Below are 27612 nucleotides of genomic sequence, written 5' to 3' on the forward strand. Positions count from 1 at the left end.
TGGCTATTGTGAGGTCTTGATCGTGGGTGTTTGTAGATTGTTGGAGATGAGTTGTTGATAATAATTCAGGTTCTATGTTGTGGTCAAATTTGGGGGTATTTTACTTGGTGGATTTTTGTTGTTGACAGATTCTTTTGTTGTGATTTTGATTGAAGTATATTGGTTGGGTTGTTTTTGATGTTGTGTATTGGCTAGCCGACATTAGAGTGGTTTTTGGGGCTATTTTAGGATGGCTGAATGGCGAGTGTTCTTAATATATTTTTTAGTGATGGCCTGTTGGTGTTTTGTTTTGGGTGAATATTATAGTCATGATCTTGTTGGCAGGAGATTTTTCTTAAAACTTTGTGCTTATTACGATTTTATACAGATCAAATCCATGTGTTATTTTTTTAATGAGTATAAATGAGGCTAAGCTATAGACTAATGCATTTACATGTTGTATTCATCTATCATCTATAGAGAAAGTGCTTAGATTATTTACCTAACACATTCTTAAATAGTTTGCAATTTTTGAATATTGGGGATTATTATCTTTGTGAATGGTTCCGTTGTTTATAAAGAGATATTCTAGCATGTTGTGTGGACTCCATCTTTTTCCCTCTAAATTACTTGTTGTTTTAGATTGTAATTGTTGGTGTAAAGTTGTGTATCTAGACCTATAATCTTCTTTAAAATGGAGAGTTACATTGTTACTACAATGATTCTACCCAACTTAACTAATGAGAGTCCTATACTGCCCCTTTTTTGATATTTTCTAATAAAGTACTATATTGTTCTTTTAAACAAGTTTCTTTGGTTTATGTAATCTATTCACTTAGTTTTTCAATTGTAAACTAGTTTAGAGTCCTTGCTTCTTCATAGAAGATAGTCATAATGGGATAGGGAAACCCCCATCCCGGTAAAGCTCTCCCTTGTAATGACAGGATGAGCCTATATGGGTCCTTTGGGACAAGCCAAACATGCGCCGCTCATGGTTAAAAACAAAGTTAGGTCAAAGGGATTAAAACATACATGCTAAAGGAATAATAATTATATTCTTCTTTATTTGATCTAATAAATTCTTTATCTGTAAGGTTTGAGTTCTATCCAATTTTAATGGTTATACTGCTATTGTTATGTTCTGTTACTTACCCCTTTCGATCCCCTGTAAACTTTTCAGATGACTCTTTTCGTAATCATCCTCTTAGCCGGAATTCCAATTAGGGTCGCGACGTATAATGACCCAGAGTTTGGGCTTATTGAAGAGGATAAATGGGTTTATGTTTTCATATATACAAGATTCCAAAACATACAGGAAGAAATTCTGAATTTAAGAGAGTTGAAATAGATCATCTTTAAATAGACAGGAAGCCATTCGACCAACATAGCTAGAAATGGCCACAGGTAAGTACTTAAGAGACAATACGCTAATTCCATCAAAAAAAAAAAAAAAAAACGTTAATCTTCTCTCAAAATTCTTACATCTTGTGATTCATAGAAACATGAAAATACTTGTCACAATAAGGAGTTTTAACATGGGCAAAGGAGAGTATAATCACCGGAATTCCCCACAAAGAATCATCGTATATAAGGCCGGATTCCATGGTAGATACTAAATCATCAGCTAATTGCTTGTTCTTCATCCTCCATACGATAAGAATCAAGCTGTCAACCGCAAAAAATCCATCAAGATAAAACGGAATGGCGAAGCACATTACGCTTGGAACAAATCTATAGATCCCATGCTTTGTTTCATAAGACTTTAGATGCTCCTTGAGCATATTTATGATGATAGCAGCACAGAAAAATCTTAAAGCAAGTTTGAGGCAATTTTTGGGAGGGGAATTGATACCCTCAACTCCAAGAAGTGCAATCCCACGGTATAGGAAGGCGTTAGGCGCAAGATAGGATCTATTCGGGTTGCCAACATAGTACATTTTGTAAAACAATTAAAATATTAAAGGCGACATGACACAATACATTGTTGTACCAACAGTTTGACCAACAAACATAGACCGAGGAGATTTCAAAGTTAAATATCCAGTTTTAAAGTCCTTCATGGTATCAGAAGCCGTAGAAAAAATGCTCATCATGACACCACAAGAAGCAAGACCGGCAATAAATCCTCCATTTTCAAGGCCAATCCAATAACTGAATATTAGGATATCAATTTTGCCATAATTGGAGGCAAGAGACCAATCGCTAAGACCACACACATAGGCATTGCATAAACCCAAAATTGGTGCAATGCAATAAGCCACCATTACATGGTATACCATTTTAGTTGGGGAAAGATGAAGGGGATTGAAATAGTGGACATGAGTGTGAGGAGAAAATAACCAAGCAAAACTATCCAAATGAGAATTTGGTTTTTTAAGAAAAACTTTGTCCATCGTTGCTCATCGTAGTTTACAACAATCTCAGGAATATCTAAAGATGATTGTTTTTTATGTGCTGCAAGACTCCTTTCAGTTTTGATTAGCATAAAGACAATGAGGAAAAGACCGTCACCCAACATCATGGCAATAGCAATAAAAACCTATCAAGATGAACAGGAGAGAGAAATGACAACTTATAATATAAGAGTACTGTTTCATTAAAAAAAAAAAAAAAAAACAGTAGTGTGAGAGAGCACCCTATATCCTTGAATGCCGTGGAGATCGTTTGCAAATAGTTTAGCGCTGTACTAGTCACCTTTCTTGTGCTCAATCAATGGCCACATAATTGCCCACGAGATTAAGGCTCCAACCAGCAAATATATATTTACCATGTAAAGATAAATCATTCTAGCACCAATACATGGTGAGGAGAAATCAAAGTAGAACTTGCGAGAGAGTTAAGATTTAAGATAACGATCTTTCTAACTTACAAACAAAGTTAGTGCGCTAACAACATTTATTTGACATGGCACACAATGACCAAGGTCTTTTTAAGTAATTGGAAAAAACTTTACCTATGTTCATAGGCTTGGAAACCAATGGTAGGGGCGTTCAAAATGCCACATCCATCGCCACCAGTGAAAAACCACTGGAAAAAGGTAATTACGAAGCTAAAGATGAAAACTCTAGCAGCCGCATCAACTCATTTTCTGTATTCATGAAGATGAAGGCATTTGACGAGCAAGGAGGTAAGCTAATACGTACAAATTAAAGATTACAATAATGGAAATATTATGTGAATTTTCAGTACTTTGCCAGCTTGGCTCCTCTGGGTGTGTGAAAATGGTTGATGATGTGTGCAGTGAGAGTCCCACTGGGGTAGGTTAATTTGTACTTTAAGATCATCATTTGCAAGACATATATTCATTTTGAGAAGATAAGACTAGTTAAGCAATGATAATGATTTTAATTTATCTTAGATTAATTAGATATTATGTTAACAGCAATAACATTTCTTAGTGACACAACAGAGAATAAGCCAACGAAGCTCACAAGAAAAAGGAAACCAATCATCCAACCAAGAGAGAGTAGCTTCACGTTGATTGGTGTGGTCGCTTCATCTCCTTGGCTTGCTACAATAGGAGCCATCCCTAGCAGATTGCTTGTAGTGCCACCTAATAATTATATGACAAATATTTATACATTTACAAAAGATTTACATAGTTTTATTCATCAAAAAAGAAAGAAAAAGAAGATTTATACAGTTAGATTTGAAGCTATCAAAAAGTTATAATAATCCAAAAAAACTCAAGACTTGGTTCATAAAATTCCAAAGATATGTTCAATATGCAACAAAGAAAACAATAACATCACCCTAGCTAACCAAAATTGTCCTACCACACCAACTAGGATTTCGACCATATTATTCCAATCAGGTCAGGTCTTTCAATATATAAACTTTTTCTTTTTAAACTCAATCTCAGACCAAAGCCCCATTGAAGAGACGCTACCTCCCTGTCGTCTCCAAAAGGCCTTTGTTTTAAGTTTTGTATTGAAAAAGTCTGTGAATATATTCTGTTTTGTAAATGGGCTTAAGCATATCTATGGGCTCAATTTGTTAGTTGTGAAAAAGACCCACCAAGCCCACATATAAGATGTAGAAAGAAGGTCCAATGCTCCTTGAAGAGACGCTCTCCATAAGGCTTGTTAAAACTTGGTACTTTCTGAGCCCATCCTATCATCACCCCTGACCCGACTCTGTTAGGAACGATCTCTAGAAAGTTAACCCAAAAGAGTGTTACCTTCCTACATCATCCAGAAACGTGCGCAGCAACCTGACGTTGGTACTGGGTACAACTTTGTTTCTAATCGTCCTCCAGGTCTCCATGCTGCTGGGGAATGAATTCTTCCCACCTTTGTACCCCTAACTGTCTTCTTTGTCTTCTTTCAACCGGTGAATTCTTTGTCCTTTCCAAGTAGTACTGCACAACTGGGTGTCTCGTACAATATTGGAATTGGAGCTTTGTCACCCACCTAGGCTTCCGAGTTGTTTGCTAACCTCCGCCAGAAGACCCACTGTAATCAGAGCCCATCTCCCATAAATCCTACTAATACTCTACTTCGACCTTTATTGTGGGCTTGTGCTTGAGAATGTGTTTGGGGTTTGGACATAGACAAAGCCGTAGAATATAGCTTCCTAAGTTTACCTATGGTGACAGATAATTGGGTATTCAAGGCACCTTACCTCCCAATCAACTTCTAGAGTTGAATAATAAACTTATGATATTTTTATTGATCACTCTTTAGGCTTATATAGAGATGAGTACATAAGAGATCAATATAAATACGTAATATTAATCCTAATTCTAATGGGAAACAAGTCCCTTATTTCTCTCCTAAAATTCTGCTTTATTCTCCTAGTAGGATTCTTGCTTTATGAGCACGTATCCTTCCTTTGTAAGCTTGTGGTGTTGCTCATGTAATATTCTTTCCTTTCTAGGCATGTTGTGCTGCTCATGTAACAACCTCACAGAGCTGCTGCACCTTCCTACCATTGCAACAGCCATTACAAGCAACAACACGAGACGCCCATGCAACGAGTCGACCAAACAAGTAGCAAAATGAAGAAGAGAGCCCCTTACACTTCTGAGCTTAAAAATAAGAGCCCTCACGTGTCGCTAAGAGGGAGAAGGAGAAAGACAGAGGGTGGCTTGGGGCCTTCTAAAAATAGCTCCTAAACTAACCACATTTTCTCTTCACTTCACCTACCAACATCCATCTATGAATTGAACCATGCACATTTTTCCATAAAATTAATCTCAAATCATACAATTGGCAAAAGCGAATCGAGAAAAAAGTGTTCTTACACAACCAGAAATATAATAAAAACCATCATAATTAATTAAGATTCATTTCTAATTCCATATCATGAGTTATTATACAATCAATAAGATTACGATTTAAAGTCAACATGTAAAGAACTTGCATGCATGAAATTAAAAAAAAATAAAAAATTGAAAAACATATTGTTAAATGCTACTCTAGATGACACAACAAGACATGTTTGGATGATAGTGTTCTTTTGCCTAGTGAAAGGTTGCTTCAACAAACTATACCTATCCAGTAGTTGTGTTGTATAGCCCTTTATAACATTAAATCCCAACAAAGCTCCCAAAATGTTTATGGACATTGAGGGTAGCAGCTCAAGAGTTAGGCTAAGCTTGCACACAACGAAATTAAATAAAATGCTCAAAACAAAGCTAGTCACCAAAGACCTTATGGTTATCTGCTTCTTCCATGGCAGTACCTCTGTATCCTTAAACAGGCTCTCCAACGTGACTTCATCATCAACCTCGCTCTCTTCCCTAGAGTTTCTCCCTCCTACATCATTAATGTCTCCCTCGTTTATTTCTATTATTTGATCACCAACTTCATCAACGTCTCCTTCTTCTACTTCTACTATCTCACGACGTCTCCATCGTTTATTTCTACAACGATGTCTTCACTAGAGTTGCTCTCTGCTTCATTACCATCCTTGCCAACCTAATCTTCTCTCACTTCACTAGCTGTTACTTCATCAACAACCTGATCTCCTCTCACTTCGCTGGCTGCTACTTCATCAACAACCTGATCTTCTCACATTTCGCCAGCTACTTCATTATCATCAAAATCAACCAGATCTCCTTTCTCTTCAGTACTAGCTACTTCAACGTCTCCTCTCTCTTCACTAGCTATCTCAATGTCTCCTCTCTCTTCAATAGCTACTTCATTATCATCAACTTCAACGTCTCGTCTTTCTTCACTAGCTACTTCAATGTCTTCTCTCTCTTCACTAGATACTTTATGATCATCTACTTCAACATCTCCTTTCTCTTCACTAGCTAATTCATGATCATCAACTTCATCCTTTCCTCTCTCTTCACTAGCTACCTTAACGTCTCATCTCTCTTTATATCAAGTGCTTATTTTATTTGATTTGTCATGATTCAAAAATATAGTGAATGCTTTAATCATGTCATTAAAATCAAATTTTCAACCAACTCATATTCAATTTATATGCTCTTTTATGTGGTTTTTGTTTTCAGAAAAATTACACATTGAAGCATTTCGCGATGGTTGTAGGTGTTGAGCTCGTGGATGTCCATCTTCTGTAGAGACTTGATATATATGGCATGTGTCGCATGTGACACTCTTTTGTATAGCTATTCTTTTGTTATGTAATTAATACAATGAGAAGCTTTAATACATAGATAGTCAAATGGCTGTGATGTTGTAATTACTCTTTTTAGTTAATGAAAACAATTTCCTCTGCTATGTGTATTATCTCTGATGTGTTAGGTACATGTTATGAGATGTATTTATGTTATGTTGGTTCATGGCTAAACGTCATGCCACTGTGATGATCTGTTTGTATAAAAAAAATGGGCAGTCACAATGTTTGGCTGATATTGGGCCTTCTCGGTTGTTAGGAGGCGGCTACCTTGATTAGCCGCTATGCTTGGGCTTTTTATTTATTTATTCTTAATGGTGGGGAGAGGTGGTACTAAGCCTCCTAGGTTTAATTGGACTGCCTAGTATGGAGCCTAGTTACGATGTATTGTTCTCCTCATGTCACCTGCTTTATTGATGGATCATGGACATAATCGTTAGCTTAGCATGGCAATTGTAATTGCATGGTTGATTTTGGACACCAAGATTGGTTCGTTGAATCTCTTAGGTCATTAAGGGACTGATGATCTCCATTGTTTTGTATTATTGGGCAGCTGATCATTTGATAACGTGAAATCGAAACTCATGGTCTTGTTCTGGCTGTCTGTTCTGCTTTGATCAGTTACCTAGCAAGATGTGTTTTTGTGTATATGGTCATATACTGGCCAATTGCCCATTATAATCTGATAGAGATATATGATACATTGCCATCCCAAGACACAACTTTTGATTACTTTTGCCCATGCGGTAACTTTTATTTTTTTTTAAGAAAAAAGACCCTAAAGCTAGTTAGGGGACCACCTTGCCACATGGACAAAGTGGTCAAGAATTGTGTCTTGGAGTGGCAAAAGATCATATCTCAATCCAATACAAGGTACATGACCATATATTGACCAATTGCCTAATATAATATGGGGTACATAACCATATACTGGTTAATACCACAATGCAATATGAGTCATAAATTATCGACAATAGTGTTTTGTGAGCATAATTTGTAGATTTGTAGTCGTAATAGATTACCTATACCATGGGCTCTCAAAAATTACACTTTGATTGGGTAGTAGATCTCCGCTTGCATCGTTTGGCGGGATCATGGCCATTTAACAGCCTTTTTATCATGCAAAATCAATCCTTTAAGCTTTCGTTAATGCTATTATGTGGGATTGCGTTCGTCCAGCGGCCTTGTGCATCAGTAGTATTCTAATGGTTTGTTTATTGATAGTAGCCTAGGTAGACCCCTATTTTACCGGCCCTTTGACATGCGCTGAGGGACCTCATTTTGTTTGGGGCATTTTTTTGTTCTTAAAGCAAATATGTGCTCTCTTCTTAGGTCCCAAAAATCATCCAGCGACACACTACAAAGTACAAACATCCTCTTTCATCTTCATTTAAATTATTTAAAATATACACATACTACAGTGGGGCACCTTGTTTGTACACACCCACATTTGTTTTGAGCAATCCTTAATGTCGTTCTTTTCAAGATTGTGAGGACTCTTGAAAGTCCATTGAATTTTTTGGGCTCTGTTCTTGTACATTTTTTATTTTTTATTTTTTATTTTTTTTATTTTAGTATCATTTCATTTTAGTTTATTTGTATTTTATCCAAAAAGACCTAAAAGGAAAAATTGATAATGAGTTTTTATATTAGTTCATATATTTAGTCATATATATTAGGGAGTTTTCACCTAATTAATAGATTTATTGTTCACATGGTAGGAATTATAAAAATTGATAATGAGTTTTTACGAGTTTCTAAGATTGAAGATAGGATTAAAGCCTTAAAGAGATTATTACTATTTAATAAAAAAAATTAACTATTGAATAATATGATAATACACTATCAGTTATTACATAATCTTGGATTTCTGCCAAAGCTAAGGTAGTTTCATTCAATTTTTTGCAGGACATTGAATATAAAAAAATTGAACTTTGGCCCCCTTTTCTCTTTGTGCATTTATAAGAATAATCCGTGATAGGAATAATGTTGGAGACCATTCTTTTATTCTCATCTTATATTCTTAAATTGATGTAACTCTTAAAATTATTACTAGATTTAAGATGGATTACTATTGAATTTTGATTCAATAGTATTTTTGAAAGTCATGTCAACTTAAAAAATAAAAAAAAAAAAAAAAAATCCTTGACATTACTTCTGTGGTGATCGAGCCTTTCATTTCTAAGAAATTTGGCCCTCTTTTTACCACGCAGCTCATCAATTACGGATGCTTTACGGGAACTTTGTTGCTCCGTAGCATTACTCTTCTCGCTGTTGTTCGAGGGATCAAGATCCCATACAATTTCTTTAAAACTGTAGGTTTTCAAATTATGTGAATTTAAGCAATTTCATACATCGAACGACATGAAAAATGCTACATAATAAAAATGTAACATGTTAACAATGAAAATTGAGTATATTTTTATCAAGTTCTTACACTTTATGTCGTAGAATAGCTTTGAGCAAAAAGTTGTGTTTTGGTTTAGTAAATAAGAAGCGTCTCTTTAAAAGTGAAGAAAAAGCCTTTTCGAATGAATTTTTTTTTTGGTTGCCTTGATAACATGTCATATCTTTAATATGTAGCATTTTTCATGTTGTTTGATGTAAAAAAGGCCTAAATTCATATAATTTGAGTATCTAATTTTTTTTTGAAATTGTAGAGGATCCCAATCCCTGTTCGAGTGGATCCGGCTTATGTGCTGTAGTTTTTTGCTGTTAAACAATTTAAGAGCCCAGATTTAACTAAACTTAAACTAACTTAAATGTTGTCATTTGTTTTACCAAATATTGTTGAAGTAGACGTTTTGTTAATTTTCTTTTTGACGCCGTTTAAGAAGGCCCTACGAACAAAGCCAAAAAAACAGAAACCTCCCATCCCCTATTCAAGGTTCATGCTAAGAGAGAGAGAGAGAGAGAGAGAGAGAGAGAGAGAAAAGTGGAGAGGCCAGATCCTAGGGGTGTGCAAATTATTTGATTATCGACTACCGAAAACCTGTCGACCGCAACTGAACCGGCTTCAACCGCCTACCGTAAAATTTAAAGTTCGAAAATCGGAATAAAAATAATTTTCGAAATTGTTGTTGGTCGGTAATCGGTAAGAAGTTGTTTTTCGTGGGTTACCGACCTGACCTGAGTACCAAAAAGACGTAATTTGGGTACTCTATACATTCGATTTTTTTTCCCCAAACCTCATCATTTGCTGTTGAAGGTCCACACACACACATGATGACGATTAACCTAACCCTAGATCACTCCCTCCCCGCCGCTCATGCCTCACGCCTATTTGCTTTTTCCCTTGCTCAGTCGCCTACGGGCCACACCCAGCCCACTAGCTGCCCGTCTCTCTCTCTCTCTCTCTCTCTCTCTCTCTCTCTCTCTCTTTCTATCTCTCTCCCTCGCCTTAGTCACTGTGGTCTGTGGAGTTAGGGCATGGTGAAGGTCATCTGGTCAGGTCAAGGTGGTTGGGTGGCCGAGTTTTTAGTAATTATTCACTCATCCACTCTCTTTCTTTGGGGTTTGCTTTTCTACGTCTCTGGATTTTGGGATTTTTTTTTTCTTCTTTTTATCTCACTTCTGACATCAATATGTATCCCCTCCTGCAATTCTAAGGTTCCTTCCTCTCTCTCTCTCTCTCTCTCTCTCTCTCTTCATTCTCTTGTCTGTGTTGTTGAATTTGGTTACTTTCTTATTAGATCTTTGATGCGCTTTAGAATCTTTCATGTGATTTTAATTTCTTGGAAAGTGGTCGTTTTTTGCTCCCTTAGATTCCATATAATGATTTCATTCCTTCTTTTTACCTATTTATTTTCTATGCAATTATCGATTTACCCGATCAACAATTACCGATTTATTCAAAATTTTTTAATTATCTGAATTTTTTGAAAATATTGTTCCATGGAAAAAAAGTCGGGAAATTACCTGACTTTACCGATAATTTCGGTTGGATGTCGGAAATGGTGTTTCCGACACCGATATACTCGACCCCACCCTTAGAGCATCTCCAGTAATGAAAGTTATAAATAGTTGTTAAAAAAGTACAAATTTTTACTTTAACTACTGTTTTTCTTATATTCTCTTCAACAAATTTACTATTCAACTCTCTACTTGCATTTAAATATTATTTTTCATTTTTTTATTTTATTTTGCCAACACTTAATGAAAGAAAAAATATTGAATTTCCACACATTCTTTGAGCCACATTGCACCAAATACGTAAAGCAATTCCATTTACATTTTTTTTTTTAAGAACAAAAAAAAAAACAAAAAACAACAATGCAAAAAGGAAAACAAAGCAACTATAAACATACAATAAGACTAATAATTCTTAAGATTGACCATGCAATTGCCATAGGTGCTCGATAAGGTCAGATTGTAGCTGAGAATGAGTTTGACCATCTCTAAGGTTCACATGCCTTCAATGAACTCCAAAAATCTAAGGGTATGTTTGTGAGAAATTTGTTCATAGGGAGTTTTATCGATTTGCTCATAATCAATGTCACTAACATCGTCAGTATTTCGTTTGTCTTCAATGATTATGTTATGCATTATTATGAACAGTTTCATAATGTAAGTGAGCGATTCACGGCTCCAACCACATGCAGGTTCACGAATGATTGCGAATCATGCTTGAAGCACTCCAAATGCATGTTCCACGTCCTTTCTTGCTGACTTTTGGGCTGCAGCAAATAGTTTTGCCTTTTTTCCTTGTGAATATGAAATTGTCTTTACAATAGTTGACCACTGTGGATATATACCATTAGCAAGATAGTATCCTATTGTGTAGTTATGGCCATTGATTGCCTAATTGGCTAGAGAAGCACGCCCTTCAGTGATATGGGAAAACACAGAAGACCGTTCTAGAACATTGATGTCATTGTGAGAACCCGGTAACCCAAAAAACACATGCCATATCCATAGATCTTGTGAAGCCACTGCTTCCAAAATCATTGTTGGTTCATGGCAATGGCCAGTAAACATACCTTTCCATGCAGCTGGGCAATTCTTCCATGTTCAGTGCATGCAATTAATGCTACCCAACATCCCTGGAAAACCACGACTTTCGCTAACTTCTAACAATCTAGCAACATCATTGCTGTTTGGAGACCTTAAGTATTCATTAGAAAAAATTGAAACCACCGCACTAACACACCTTTGAAGAGATTCTATTGCAGTGGTTTCTCTAATTCGCACATACTCATCAATATAGTCAGCTGGTACTCCATAAGCGAGCATTCTAAATGCGGCAATCACTTTTTGAGGGGAAGACAAACCAATTGTTCCAGCATAATTTCTTCTTTGGACAAAGTACAGATCGTACTCTTCTACCTTAGACAAAATACAACAAAAAAGATGATGATGCATTCAAAACCTCCAACGAAATATTTTTGGAGGATATACTGGTGAATCAGCAAAATAATCCAGAAAAAGCCTTTGGTGGCCTTACAAAGAATCACGATCGATGAACATACATCCCGGAATAGAACCATGACAATGTGAACTAGATCCTCCCTTTCTTTTGAAATATCTGCGTGCCAAAACAACTGCAAAAAGTAGTTCCAACTCATTCTCAGAGTTAGAGTCTTCTAGGAGCATTTTTCTTATAGAATTAATAGATATTGTGTTGTAGATGAAGTGTATTTGTGTATTGAAGTGGTAGCACAAAACAAAAAAAAGCTCCTGAATGTTAATGAATTCACCCGCCTGTGTATTGAAGTGCAGACTTTAATACACAGACTTTAATGCAAGCAATGTATTCACCAACTCACCAATACTCTTAAACACAAGTGCAGATTTCCCAGCAACTTGATAAATTCACAACCACTCAATTTATTCACCAACTCACCAATACTCTTAAACACAAGCTAACTGACCTAACGAATGAAGAGAGGCAAAGCTTATAGATAGTTCTGTAGGAAGACATTTTATGTAATTCTTGGTGCATGCTAACTGACAAGACGAAAAATATTTGAAGAATCTTTAATTTGCAATGTAAGCGTTGAAATTTCCTTTAGAATAATGAAGAAAAAAAAGCATTCCAGGTGTTTTTCCATAGATTAGTAGCTGTCAACACTCAACTTTGATGATAATTTTTTAGGAAACCAACCAAGCAATGGTGGTCATGAATGCATGGCCAGCCATGAATTGGTTTCGTCTCTAACATTCTGAAGTTGTAATCCTGATGAGCATTAAAATATAGCAGAATTTCCAGCAACTTAATGAATTCACAACCACTCAATATATTCACCAACACACCAATACTTAAACACAAGTGCAGAATTTCCAGCAACTTAATGAATTCACAACCACTCAATATATTCACCAACTCACCAATACTCTTAAACACAAGTATAGATTTTCCAGTAACTTAATGAATTCACCAACTGACCAATATTCTTAGATTGCAGCAATTGAGATTTAGTAAATGAGATTCAGTACAAAAGATCCAAATTTAAATGAGATTCAGTACACGAGATCCAGGAACATAAGAGAACAAAAAGAAACCATCCCTTTAAAACATAAACAATCCATAGATCACCATCAACATTGAAACTTCTACACCAACAAAAACTATTAAACAAAAGTTCCAGCATACTTTACTTCATCCTTCAACTTTCAAGGATTTCCATACGAATATATTCTCTTTGGGATTCAGACAAGCCACTTGTATCCGTGAGCATGATTTTGTCCTCATCTACTCGTAACTTAGCTTGCTCAATTTGAATCCTCTCTGCCTTAACTCGAATTTTCTCTGCCTCAACTCGAATTTTCTCTCCCTTTCTTAAGCACTCGTTTTTTCCATAAGCTTTAGTTTCCTCTCAGTTGCTATCATTGCTCTTTCGTTCATCTGAGTTAGTAACCCCACAACAATATCATCACTGTTATCATTGCTCTTTTTTTTATTCAATCGCTCTTTTGCGGCCTTCCTGCCTTCAGGTCTCTCCAAATCTACAAAGTTACTAGTAGAGATATTATCTTCCCCTACATTTATCGTGAGTAGAAGGAGAAGATGCATTTCCGAATGATCTTTTTCTTATTTATCATTGTTAGTACTCTATTTTGGACAATTTTCCAATAAATTCCAGCAATGTTCATAAGTAAATGGAATGCGAACCAAACTCCGGTACAATTCATTTGCCCCAGTAATCTACAAAATTAAGAAATAGGAACATAATTATACTCTTAATAAAAATTGGTGGATTGATGCGTTGACACAATAATCAATATAAATTATAATTGTCTTGCTGAGTGATCCCACTTTGATGCGCTGATTCAACCTGAGCTAAGCATCCATAAAACTTATTTACGGTCTTATGAATTACTCTCAATCTATTAAGTAGAGATGTCTCATTCCAACTAGTATTGAAGGTCTTATGTTCATGGTACTTCTCCCAAATTCTCCAACAATATTTCTTCTTTGATTGCTCATTTCCATTCACCGGATCAACACTAGTATCCATGATTCTACAAGTAGAACATCTTCTTCAATGCTAAAGTTGCCACCTCTGGGTTTCCTAAGATTGGTTGCAATCTCATATTTTGGTTCATCAATTTCAACACTTAGATATGGAGATTCCATGGATTCATCATAATCCTGATTTAAGAGGTTGATGAAAGATGTGTTTCCTTTCCCTTGAGAATCCATTCAATAAATCATTCCCGATCAACAAGGTTTTATACTTAATACATTAAAGGGGGAGTTAATCCATTTAGGCATGCAAAGGGCTTTCTAGCATAAATTCTACTCGAATAATGCCAATTCCCAAAAATGAAATTTCTCATTTGCATTCTACTCTATTTGATTTTTTTTTTTTTTTTTAAAGATGAATCAAATCTTTATAGAATAAACAAAGCATTTTACAACCCTCTCCAATTAAAACTGGATGCAAAGGTCCCTAGACAAGGAACAATGCTGTGCATAATTAAAAGTTGGGCTTTGGTGGATTGCGTACAAAACAACCAAAACAATATAAAACTAAACAAAATAGGGACCTTAATCGAAGGTTGATTGAACATATAATTATCACTCAAAACAGGGAACTTAATCGAAATCCAACCCAATATCACAATGCAACACGTACACATGCATCACGAAGCTATCTTTTTCTTTTCTTTTCTTTTCTTTTTTTTTTTTTTTTTTTTTTTGATGCATTAAAGCCTTTATAACCCAAACAAAGAGTCAATACACTCCAAAAAAGACTGGATTCCATATTCTAGACAAGGACAAAAACCCCCGAAAAGAATACCCAAAAGAGCAGATTACACAATTTGCAAAATACCACAGTAGCAAACAGAGAAAAAAAAAAAAAAAAAAACGACAATCACAATACACAATCTGCTACTAACACAGTGGGGGATTGTGTACAAAACAACCCGAGAATTAAAGCCCATTCCCTCGTGCTATGGAACTCCTTAACTTCGGTTGAACAAAAAAGGTTCAATCTTGTACTAGGGGTAGATTGCGTATAAAACAACCAAAACAATAGCAAATTAAACAAAACAGGGAACAATGCGTTTACCCAAGGTCTCGCTTGGCTTTGTCTCGTCTGCTCCGTCGCTCAGCTCTGTCGCTTAGCTTTCTTGCTCCGTCATCTCTCTCTTGCTCCGCTCTCTCCCTGTGAAGCTCAAGCATTTTCATTCAGGAATGCTTCTTTTAGAATATCTCAAAAAAGTGTGATGAGGGGAGAGAAATTGATTATTTTATTCGGTAATTGCTGAATAGTGAATAACCAGTGTTGCCTATTCATTGTTCATATGTTAAGAAAAAGAGTTAGAGTGACTATTTTACTGGAGAGGAGAAAAAGTTAATAATAATCAAATTTAACAATTTTAGTTAAAGTAACAAGTCCGTTGAAGATGCCTTTTATTAGATCCCCAGTTCGAGAGCGAAGTCTCGAGTTAGAACTTTCTTCGATCACCTGGCACGCCAAACCTCACTTCCCTCCCATCACGTGGCAAAAACCCAAAAGCCTTTACTCTTTTCGCTGCTGTTCGAGAGCCGAAGTCTCGCATCAGAACTTTCGTCGAGCACCTGGCACGCCAAACCTCACTTCCCTCCCAACACGTGGCAAAAACCGAGAAGCCTCCGAACACACGTGTCACCCACCCAACTTCGCCACCACCATAGCTCGGAATGCTCCATTTCCATTAGCCCTTCTTCGTCATCTCAGAACGCAAAGAACCAAAACACCATGCACCGGTTCAAATCCTCCCTTGGGATCCCCAAACCCACTGCGTACAACTTCATATCAAGCCGGTTTTCTCACCTCGAAACCGCTGGGCCCGTGGCCTCACTCCTCAAGTCCCGGTCCGTGGTCCGGTTCCGAGGCCCGGACACGGTGAAGTTCCTCCAGGGCCTGCTGACCAACGATGTACGGAGGTTCGGTAAACCAATGGGTGAGAGAACCTCGACCTTGCCCACACCCAATTTGCCCACCTTGTCCGTTCCTCCTATGTACGCCGCGCTCTTGACCCCACAGGGAAGGTTCCTGTACGACCTGTTCTTGTACAGGCCGCCGAGGCCCGAGGCCAAGCTCGATAGGACGGGGTCAGGGCCCGGGCCCGACTCGGACGAGTCGTTGGAGCTCTTTGCGGATGTGGATGCTACTGTATTGGATGAGCTCTTGGAGACCTTCAAGAAGTGAGTTTTCAATCAATTATCACTCTATTTTATGTTGTTTGGGTTATTTCTCAAGTGGGTTTGGCGAATGCTAAGTCAGCTTTCTAAGTTGTAGTGTCTATTTGGAACCTTCAATTAAATTTTTTTTGTTAAGTTCGATTTTTTTGGCTCGAGAGTAATTTACCCATAATTTCTCATACTAGCATTTGTTCCTTAAAGACAAAAATGTTGTATTCAAAGTGTTGGCTTGCTTGGTTTTTGGCTGCCAAACATAAATCGTATAGTAGATTAGAAAGGTTAGAAACTTAGATAGATTACACCTGAATTTATGAACCCTCAGATACACATTTCTCTTTTGAATTAGAAAGAGTTCAGTTTTCTCTTCAAAAATTTATTTGTACGGTTGCTTGTGATGGTAAATAAGTATAAGAAGTTGTAGATCAGTTTAGTGTCATTTTGTACTGCAGAATTTTTCTGCTAACCTTGGCGGTTGAGTGTTCTATATATGAATCATGAAGCATGTTCCAGCGAGTGCTAGTACATATTGGTTCTCCTCGGATGAAATACTGGGAGCTATTATTGTTCAGATGTGGAAACAACAACCTTCCTGTAAGATCGTGAAGCTAGGCATTTGGGGAATGCTAGGCATTTGGGATTGTTAAATAACCATTTATCCTAAAAGGTTAAGCTGATAGAAATTAAGTATTTAATCATTTAATTAATATTCCAAAACACTCATCTTTTACATTTGGGCTCGGACTCCCCCTCAACAAATGAGGTCTAACGCGTGAAATATTTAACTGGGGATTAACTGTAGAGTCAACTCAGAACCTCTGCTTGTTAAACTACCAATTGTTCCAAAATCTTAAGTTTATAGGGAATGGCAATTTAATCATTTAATTAAATATTCTAACAGGAATAAAGAATCATTGCATTTATAATGTGTTCCTGAACAATGGTTTTTTCTTTTAGCAGCTTTGTTTGGAGAACAATTTGTCACGACTGATGCTTGTTGAACATTGTTGAAGTTTTGGATGAATGACCTGGTTAGCTATAGAGGAGCAAATACAATGTCCTGCTTTAGTAGTGACAGTGATCTGTTAAAGATTTAAATATGAGAAAGGTTTTATGTGTACCCTTTTCAAGCAGTGAATTATCATTAGTTGATATATCTGATTCCTTCAAGCAGCACTGAAACTTGGCTACTTCACCATAGATGCCCGCAGCTATTTTTCCTAGGTAGGGCAATTCAACCCTGATCGATTTTCTGAGATATGGTGCCACTTTTTTTTTTTTTTGGAATAATTAAGTTCACTGTTTGACTGAGCAGTCACCTTGATTTTATTAGGTAAGTAGTCCAATCTTAACTTGAAGACAAAGGGATTCACTAATCATTGCTTTGGTAAATTGCTATGTGACAAAAATAAGTTATCTCCATTTGAGAGATTTATTTGGGCTTATGGATAGATTATGATAGACGCTGCTTGTTAAGTAGATTTTTGTTATCTACTGATTACAACCACATATCTCGCTAGAAATTTGACAATTCATGCTTAATTTTTGAATTTTCCTTCCTCCTGTCTTGTTCTTAAATTTGTATAATTGTGTTTCATAGCAAGAATTAATCAGTTCCACTTTTGCATGTGACGTTGTACAATATGTAACCAGCCACCTAGGCACCAGTGGGCCAATTACTGAGTCTTGCCAAGTTTGTGAAAAACCATTTGTTTTTTTAGCTCTTTATCTGCTTTGTATTTACTTTTCTCTGGAATTACCGAGTCTGCAAGATTCTTTTGGGGGAGCAATTGTTATGGCAATATAAGCTTTAAAATTTATGCAACTTCCATTTTATTTTATTTAATTTTGAATTTTGTGGCAGCAGATACAGGTTGAGGTCTAAGGTTGAGATTGAGAATGTGGCAAAAGATTTCTCTTGCTGGCAGCGCTATGGTCAGAACCTCTCTGAAAAGTCCTCGTCTTCGGAAGAACCAGAGGCTTCCAGTGTTGGCTGGGGTGCTGGTGTTGATCGCTCTGCCATGTCAGCTTCACGTGGAGTTAATCTTGGATGGCAATGGTTCAAGGATCCCAGATTAGATTCTCTAGGTTTCAGAGGGATCTTCCCATCAGATACAACACGTGAGTTTTCTAAGCTTTTACTGGTCCTAAGATCTATATATGTTTACAGCATCACCAGGTTTTCAGAGGCTTATGGTTATATCATGGATCATCTGACTGACCCACTCACTGATAAGCTGCAAATATTATTTACTTTTTATGACTGTTGCAGCACCTTTGGTTGAGGCTGACAAAGAAACAGATGAACAAAATTACTTGCTCTGGAGGTTACAAAAGGGTGTTGCAGAAGGGTCGACTGAGATTCCAAAAGGTAGATTTTATCTCCTTAATGTTATGCTCGCAATTTTTGCAGTATTTTTCTGAATGTATTTTAGGCTGCAGAATTCAATATAATTGACTGTAATATTCCCCCTTTTTTTTTTTCCCACCAATTTGTCTGCATTTTTTGTAACTGTATTTGTGATGTGATTATTCCCTTTTTTGTTCTCTTTTCTTTTAGGGAAAAATCACTTTTAGCCTTTATGTTTTTATCTTATTTAGATTTAGCCCTTAAGTTTTGTTTCTCAAGTTTCAAGCCAAAAGATGTTCTCAGGTTTTTGTTTCTCCGATTGATTGGCTTTTTGTACTAAAGATGGTGTTTTGCTTCTTCTTTTTTTTTTTTCAATGGATGATGCCGCACTTACTGATGCGGCATTCACATTGGGCTGCTGATGTGGACATTGACTTATCAAATGTGAGGGACCTATTTGAAACTTACACTAAACTTAAAGACCTTATTCTTGAAATTGGAAATCCAACGACTAAATCCAAAATTAGATGAAAACGTAGGGTTTTTCCTTTCTTTTATTATGAAAATTTTCACTTCATGTATGTCTTGTAGGTACAATGTTATGTTTGTTTGTCTTTTCATTTGTGGGTAAACCATGGAATTATTATCATGATGTCTAGGTGAGGCGATTCCGCTTGAATACAATCTTGTGGGTCTGAATGCAATAAGCTTTGACAAAGGGTGCTATGTTGGCCAAGAGTTTGTAGCTCGTACGCATCACCGGGGTGTGATCCGAAAGCGTTTGCTTCCTTTAAGGTTCCTCAATGATAGAGGAGAAGGTAAATCTTTCTTCCCTTCATCTGATTTTTGTTTTTTTTTTTTATTCCCTCTCCTTTGTCTTGGTATATCCGATTCCGAAGCCTTTTGTTTCTGTTGCTCAGAAATGGAGCAAAATGTGGCTCCTGGCTCAGTGGTGATGGGCAGAGTCTCCCACAAGAAGGTTGGTAGCGTGACGACTGCACTTGGGTGTCGAGGGCTTGGTCTTCTGCGGTTGGAGGATGCCTTGAAAGGATCAGGTACATTGAGCATACAAGGACAGGAAAATGTGAAGGTGGAGGCTATTAGACCAGATTGGTGGCCTGCCGAATGGTTTCTGGAGCATCAACAGCAGCATACTGCAGTTGCTTAGAGTGCTTGTTCAGAGGAAAACAATACCACTTTGGTCTTTACATTTTTCCCTTTTTTTTTTTTTTTTTAAGGAATAAAATGTGGCCGTTCTTAATTCTTTTATTGAAGGGTGGATAATATCCATGCTTTTCTGTATTTTGGCCCCACAAGTTCTTTTAGATTATATTTAATTCCTGTATTATAGCTTTCATTATAAGTTTTACGAAATAATATGGTAGTTTACGTGACATTTAACACGTTAACCAGTAAATGTCGGCTATCAATTACATGATATACAAATTGACGTAATTTATGTGACACTTTACGGTTGCCAATAAATTATGAAGTGTTATGTGACAGTTTACAACTTCACGTGGTACTTGTTTTTATAAAATGTGACGTAAATTTATAAGAGAATTGTAGTAAAAGTTTATCTACTTTTATCTAATGTTTAACAAACAAAATATATCTGATTGGCCAACTCATATTAGCTTCGGAAATTAGAGGTAAGGTTAATGATTCGAATGATCACTTCAAAGTTCAAACACAAGAACATTTAACTGCAAAGAGTAGGACGCTCAAGGAGATCGCACCTGGTGAGGTGGAGAGAATTGGCTCTATTAAATCAATTATTGTTTGTTTGCAACAAAAACTTGTTAGAAATTTCATATATTCCTCTATCAACACATCAGTAAATATGACATATTCTAACTGTATTCTGATTATGAGAGATCATGCAGATTATGAGAATCATTTATCTTGGTAGTGTGCTAATTTTTCTCTTTGATGGAGGAGAAAAATCAGCCATCACTCTTCAATTTTTTGAATGAAGGGATCCCTCCAATGACTTAACTATTTACAACTTTATGCTAAAGTAGTTAAACAAAAGTTTAAAAACACACTCTATTGAATTATGTAAACAAAAGTTGTAATACATTTTTCTTAGATTTATGAACAGTGCAACTCTACATGTAGCGTTGCAGTGTTCACATATCTATTTTTTTTTTTTAATTTTTTTTTTTAATTGTTTATCTCCATGTTCTGCGCTTTTCTTCTTCCTTTTTCCCTCCACGTTCTACATGCAGTAGTTGATTGGTTTAGGTCGACTAGTTTTGGTTACATAGAAGTCTTATTTAATGTGATATTATGATAGGATCAACTCTTAATGACCGTTAGAAAAATGATCGTTTAAAAATTATTGCGTTAGGAAAATACATATTTAACAAAACAACCATTAAAAAATATGATTGTTCAAAAAATAGTTGTTTGAGAAAAAATGACCGTTTTAACAAAACGACTGTCGACAAATATGACTGTTTAAAAAAAAAAAAAAAAAAAAAAAAAAAAAAAAGACAGTCAAAAAATACGATAGTGAAAAAAGTAATAAAAAAGAATAAAGAAAGAATATAGAGTTAAGTATAAATAATTGGATGTATGGTGCCTTTTAAACCTATTAGCTAAATTAGATAAAGTGAGTTTTGGTTACATAAGCTATTTGGAGTGATCTAAATACTCAGCCTGTCTACTCCATCGGTACGGCGTTTAGTAGACATAGATCAGAAGAACCTTTCTAAAATTCTTTTTGCAGAATCTTTCTTCATACGTTTAAACAAAGCATGACTGGAAGTATTTATAATCAATTATTCCGCTGCTTACATTATTAAATTAGCATTTGATTTATATTATGCCGACAAAACTAACATAAGAAATCAGGCTACTTATGCGAGAGATGGACAAAAGAAATGGTGATCTCCTTTGTGTGTTATAAAAACAATCAAACACAGTTTTCGTCATTTAGGAAATTTCAACGCTGATTTCTTTAAAACGAGAACAGATTGTGAATATAAAAAAACCTTCAATACCCAATGCTGGGCCTCAGTTGCTTGACGGATACAATAAAATTGATGGTGAGCCACTTGTTTTGATGGGAGGAACGGAGGCATCATGTGCCGCGTAGGGCTGTACACGCATTTGGCCGGACGGAGACGTATGTGGCTGGTGGCGGTGGAGAGGCCCAGGAGCAAGGTGGAGTAGCGCGTTTGAAGGTGAACCTTCCTGAAGTTGATAGATTGGATTTTGAAAAAACCAAATCCAAAAACTTTAAAAAAGGGGCAGAGCCAAGGCTAGGAGCGGATGGAACCGGACAAACTGCAGTGGAGATGCAACGAAGATGAACAGTGGTGGAGGAGGAGCCGGCAGAGCTGTTGAACCGTGGAAAAAGGTGTAAAAAGGAAAGAGAGAAGATGAGAACAATGAAGGAAATTGTGAGACCGTAACAGGAAAACTGGCCAACATCACATGCACGGAGAAAAGCTTGATAAATATCTTCAACTCACACAGCTGGTTGCCGATGCTGCTGTAGAATACTGCCAGCGGTTGCAAATGCATCACGTCAATGTAATGAGAAACTACATTCAGAAGTCGAACAAATAATCAGGAGGTTCTTCCTATTCATCCTCGCAGAGTTAGAAATGTTTTATTACAAGTAATCACAGGGGACTCAAGCTCAAAAAAAAAAAAAAATCACAGGGGACTCTCTCTTCCCAAGATATCCTGCTCTCCACCACAGATTTGCGGGAAACGAAGTCTTTTACACATTCCCAGTAAGCCTTAGTTTCCTCAAAGGGACAACATATGACAATAAAGAGGACTAACTTCAACAACGGTGTGTATATTAGAGGACTAGATCGAGGTCACTATCATCAGTCTCCAAAGATAGAACACAGAAGTATCAAGAAGTGTCACTAGAACTGCTTAGTTCCTTAATTATGGCCTCAATGTTCGGCCTGTGGCTGGGAAGCTCGTGGGTGCACATCAGTGCAATTTCTGTCAGCTTAGCTGCCTCGGATTCAGAGAATTCCCCCTTCAGGTTTGTGTCGATGAAATCTTGAAATCTACAAGATTCAGCTCCGAATTGCATTGAGTGGGTGAGTTTCCGCTTCCCAGAAAGAACTAGGAGGATAATTACTCCAAATGCATATATGTCACTCTTCTCAGTGAAACGACCAGTGGTAATGTACTCAGGAGCTAGATATCCCATGGCAGCACTCATTTTAAGAGCTGAGAAGACAATGTCATCAGCAAGAAGCTTAGGAAGGCCGGCATCCGAAATCAATGGATTGAAATGCTGGTCAATGAGAATCTTCTCAACCGATATGTTTTGGTGAATTATGGCAGCCTTGTTTTCTTTGCTGCTATGTAAATACCCAATACCTGTTTGGAAAAGCAAAACCAATATCAAAACAAGCCAACTGTATATTTTTAGCTTCTTGTAATCCCGAATAGATAATGTCAGTTCATATGATTTTCTTATACTAAGCATAAATAAAACTCCATTTTCAAGGGTGAGAACAACCTAATATTAACTAAACTATAACTAACCTTAAAAATATACTCAACTCATGCATGATTATTTGAATTTTGCAACACACTTTGTGGTTGTACAAATTTTTCACAACATATCTAACATGTTTATTTCCTTAGACTAGAAGGTACCCTCCAATCAACATGCTGATTCGAGAAAATGAAATTAAATAAAATGACGTGATTAATAGGAATTGCCGACCTTTTGCAATGCCAGTGATGACAGAAACCCTCTTGGACCAGTCAAGAACTTGGTTGCTTCCATCTTCTAAATCAAGATAGCGAGACAGGTTCCCATTTGGAGCAAAATCATATACGAGAAAACATTCACCCCTGCCCGTTGAGCAACAGAAACCTCTCAGCCTAACGAGGTTTTCATGTCTCAGCGAGGCTAATAAGTTCAACCCCTTCACAAACTCAGCTTCCTCAGACTTACAGCTGGTAACATTAATGCTCCTAACAGCTACAAGAGAACCATCTCTTAGAACTCCTTTGTACACAGCCGAGAAATTGCTCTTTCCCAATAAATTCACCTCAGAAAAGTGCTGAGTTGCAGACTCAACCTCTTCCATGTTGAATCTAAAGTAATTTAGATAATCCTGAGCAGATCCAATGCCGTTTTGACGATCAGCAAAAGGGTCCCATCCATTCGAGTACTCAAGACTTACAAGTGGAGAGGCATTTCTCGTGTAGAACTCCTTAGCCTGGTCAGTGCTAAGCTGACTATCAGTAGAATCAGATGTAGTCCCAATCTTTTGTTTCCGCCGGCGGTACCAAATAATTGCCACAAATATTGTCCCTGTCAGTATGACTGTGACTGTAATAACCCCTGCAACAACTGCAGCTTCTCGGAATCTTGTTGACTTTGAGCAATGGGTTTGGTTGCAATTAGCATGGAAATTTGCAGACTCAGGGTTGGCTATTGGAGCAGTATTATTTGTGTGTGGTGCAACAGGTTCAAGTGGATCAACATTCACTTTATCATTATCAAATTCACTGCATACCCTCACTGCAGAAATCCCAACTCCACATAAACGTGGATTGTTCCCACACTGGAACCTTCCATTCAATCTCCTGAAAGCTTCATTTTCATTTATCAAAAATTATATTCAGTATAGATCAATGCAAAACAACAATTAAGAAAGGGAAATTACCAAAAAGAGAATCTTTTGTGGAAAAAAAATCAAGGATGGAAGAAATAGACATACCAGAAGGGACAACCCCAGAGAGAGAGTTGTTTTGCACATCTAGAACTTCCATCTGTGGAATAGCAGCCAGTTTTGCAGGAATTCCACCAGAGAAGCCATTAAAGCTCAAGTCAAGCCTTCTTAGCATCCTCAAGTTCCCTAAACTTGCAGGAATTTCACCCAGTAGTCTGTTATATTGCAAAGCAAGAACAGTTAGCCTCTTCAAGGAACCCATCTGTGTAGGAACATTTCCCGTCAGCTGGTTACAACATAGCTGTAAAACTACAAAAACAAAGAAATTTTCGAATTAATCTGAGTTTAAAGGACAAAAGTCCGAAACTATAGATCTTTTATTCCATTTCTTTATGAAAACTTGGCAAAACAACACTGACTTCCCAATCTCATGGCCCATTCAGTTGCTGAGAAAATTGGGGAAAAAAAGGGAAGGTATGAAAGAAAGGTAAATTTCAAACAGAAAGTACAGAATTTGTGAACAAAGACAACATAAAAGACGCAGATCAAACTCTGTTCTTTGCTTTCGTGCATTTGCCTCTGCGAAAAAAATGTGAATTGAAGGAGGCCGGACACAGAACAAGCAAAGTTGAAGCTTCTCTCCATTGCATTTAGCCATTGAGCAATTACGAGCCAACTTGATCAAATTAAAGACAAGCTGATGAATAATTGAAGACTAAATAAGCCCCACCCCGAAAGTAAACAACTCAGAATGCCACACCAATACCACATTTACCACAGTAAAAGGTGATTCTTTCATTTTTCTGGAAACTTCAAACCAGATTTTAAAATTTCATCCTTCTCTTCCTTCCCTCAGTTTTCTCAGCAAAAAACGTCATAAATGTGAACCAATTACAATTTAGAAAAAGTAAAAACTTGAATTTGCAAGCATAATTGCAGCTCAATTATACTAGTTCCTATTTAGCAAACAGGCCATCCACTTGCCCCTAAATTACAAAAGCCTATATAACATACAGATCAAAACTTACCCCGAAAAAGATAAAGGAAAGAAAAAAAAAATGCAATTCACATAGGTTATGGCACAAGAACATCATCAGAAAACAAAGAAACAAAAGGCACAAATTCTTGAGCGAAACTGATTTTTTCCCATAAAACTATCCACTAACCTTGAAGACTGTCCATGCTCCCTATCTCAGGAGGTATACTACCAGATAGACTATTCACATTAAGATAAAGATCAGTCAGCTCAGTCAGATTGGAAATCTCTTTGGGTATCTCTCCGGACAAGTTGTTGTAGTGCAAGTACAACCCCGACAAGCATTTCAGCTCAGCCACTGCTCCTGAGACCTTCCCTGAGAGACCCTTTCCCTGCAAGGAAATGTTGGCCACTTTCCGGCGCTCGTTGCATGCCACGCCCTCAAATGAACCACCACATGGATCACCCTCAGCGGTCCACGACATCAACAAATTGTTCTCAGGGTCCAGCGAGGACTTCAACTCCAGGAGAGCTCTCAGCTCCGCATTTCCATGAACAGGTCGTGGACTGTAAAATGTGAGCAAAAGAAGCAGACAAGTGAGAAACTGAGGCAAACCCATTTCCGCTGTTGCATCAAAACTCTCTCCTCCCCTGAAATTCTAGCTCTTCTTGGCCTTCACCCAGAAACCCATAATAAATTCGGACATTAACTGACACTGTTTCTCCTCTCCCTACCTTATTTCTCAAAGTAAAAGCTGCAGTGACTTGACTTTCACTACAACTTTATGTTGTTGTTCACATTTGGATTTGGGATGAGCCACAGTGGGAGAAATGTTTAAGCATGACAGTTGGCTGTGATTGCTGCGACTATTGAACGCATTTTCAATTGTAGATTTGAAATAAGGATGATGGCGCTGAGCGGTCCTACCCGATAACGACCTGCTCCTTTGATTTTAAATTCGTGTTCAAGAAATGGGGTGGATTCATATTCCATCCAAAGCCTTCCAATATGACAATATGAGTCACTCACATGGGATTCATTAAGGATCAGGATATGTTCAAATTATGGGACCCCCTTACTCAATAAAAATTATGATGTTCAATTACTTAGTTGATCCAATTAGGTCTTAAAAGTGGTCTTTCACAATCATCTGTTTAAAATTAAATCTCTTTAATTCGAACAAATAATTTGAGAAAATCCTGATCCGAAAAAAAAACTACTATCATGCCGGTGACAATAAAATAGCACACCTTAGATTATTATGACGCTAACAACAATGATGAGATTTTGAGATCAATAATTAAGTCTTAACATAAAGTTTTATGATTGATCCTCTTTATTAATGAATGGATTAGGATCTTTTCAAATTTTTTATCCGAATTTGAGAGAATTTGGGTAGTTATTTGTGAGAAACCACTTATGAGATTTATTTGACCAAATAAAAATTAGGTTGCCCAAACAGTTATCCAATCAGATAGGTTTCATAAGTGGTTTCCCACAATCATCTAAGAAAATTTGAGCAAAAAATTTAAAAAATGGGGTGCCTACTCTAATACTAATGGTTAATGGCCTCGTGGTTTACTTATTTATTTTATTATTCAAATATGGAGAAAGGGAGATAATGGCCTCATGGTTGATTTTGAATGTCCCTTCCAATCCTTTTCTTGAAGACTCCTACTTTCCAATTGTTTTAAAACTTTAAACTAATTAAAAATAATTAAATTTAAAAGAAAAGTTCACATACTTCACATAAATTATCACCCAATTGACGGTGTCCTTCAAAACTATCAAAAATTGTCAATGTCTCCCGTAACAAAAATACCCTCAATAAAGAGAAAAAAAAATATAAAAGAAATTCTTAAAAATTCTAAAGATTTTCTTATTTTCTTTTCTTTTTTTTTTTTCCTTTTTTTTTTTTTCCAAATTATACAAATATTTTTGCCTTATTGAAAATTTTTATGGTCATTTTTGTCTTTTTTGTTAGCCTTAGGGGGCATTGACAATTTCGATAGTTTGAGAAACATTATCAATTGAGTGATAATTCGAGAGATTACGTGAACGCTTTCTTAAATTTAACCATTTAATTAAGACTTTAACATGACATGCCCATTATAATCGAAAATTCAAACGAACTTTAAATATTTTACGTGTTGTGTCTCACTTATTATGAGAAGAGAATTAATTTATATTATTGTATACTGTCTCGTTTGTTATATACTTAATGTTAACATACTTCAGAATCTTAAAATGTGAAGTTGTTTATGGAGAATTATTGGTTTAGATTGTGGTATTAAGTTTTGTTTGTTTCCAGCTTTGTTTTATAATAATACATTTCAATTTGGAATTGGTATATACATAGTATATAGTATATATAGATTATTGGAATGAAGACAATCTAGCAGCTCGACATTCTTTCTC

At 36.6% G+C, this 27612-nt stretch overlaps 2 protein-coding genes and 1 pseudogene across 2 annotated transcripts; 1 reads left to right on the plus strand and 2 right to left on the minus strand.

Moving 5' to 3' along the window:
* Positions 1-1284: 1284 nt before the first annotated feature.
* Positions 1285-14024, minus strand: LOC133853870 (probable metal-nicotianamine transporter YSL7; annotated as a pseudogene).
* A 1440-nt stretch (positions 14025-15464) lies between these two features.
* Positions 15465-19957, plus strand: LOC133854065 (putative transferase At4g12130, mitochondrial). The gene is made up of 5 exons (XM_062290095.1): positions 15465-16204; positions 18066-18319; positions 18471-18569; positions 19208-19366; positions 19469-19957. The coding sequence occupies exons 1-5, from the start codon at positions 15756-15758 to the stop codon at positions 19714-19716; spliced, it is 1209 nt and encodes a 402-aa protein (XP_062146079.1). The 5' UTR covers positions 15465-15755; the 3' UTR covers positions 19717-19957.
* Positions 19958-22115: 2158 nt separating this feature from the next.
* LOC133854064 (LRR receptor-like serine/threonine-protein kinase RGI5) lies at positions 22116-26145 on the minus strand. Its single transcript, XM_062290094.1, has 4 exons — positions 25384-26145; positions 24266-24526; positions 23260-24138; positions 22116-22907 (listed from the first exon to the last, which is right to left on the minus strand). Exons 1-4 carry the CDS (start codon positions 25811-25813, stop codon positions 22426-22428), a joined length of 2052 nt encoding a protein of 683 aa, XP_062146078.1. The 5' UTR covers positions 25814-26145; the 3' UTR covers positions 22116-22425.
* Positions 26146-27612: the final 1467 nt, after the last annotated feature.

The sequence above is a fragment of the Alnus glutinosa genome, chromosome 13 (assembly GCF_958979055.1).
Source record: "Alnus glutinosa chromosome 13, dhAlnGlut1.1, whole genome shotgun sequence".
NCBI classification, from domain to species: Eukaryota; Viridiplantae; Streptophyta; class Magnoliopsida; order Fagales; family Betulaceae; genus Alnus; species Alnus glutinosa.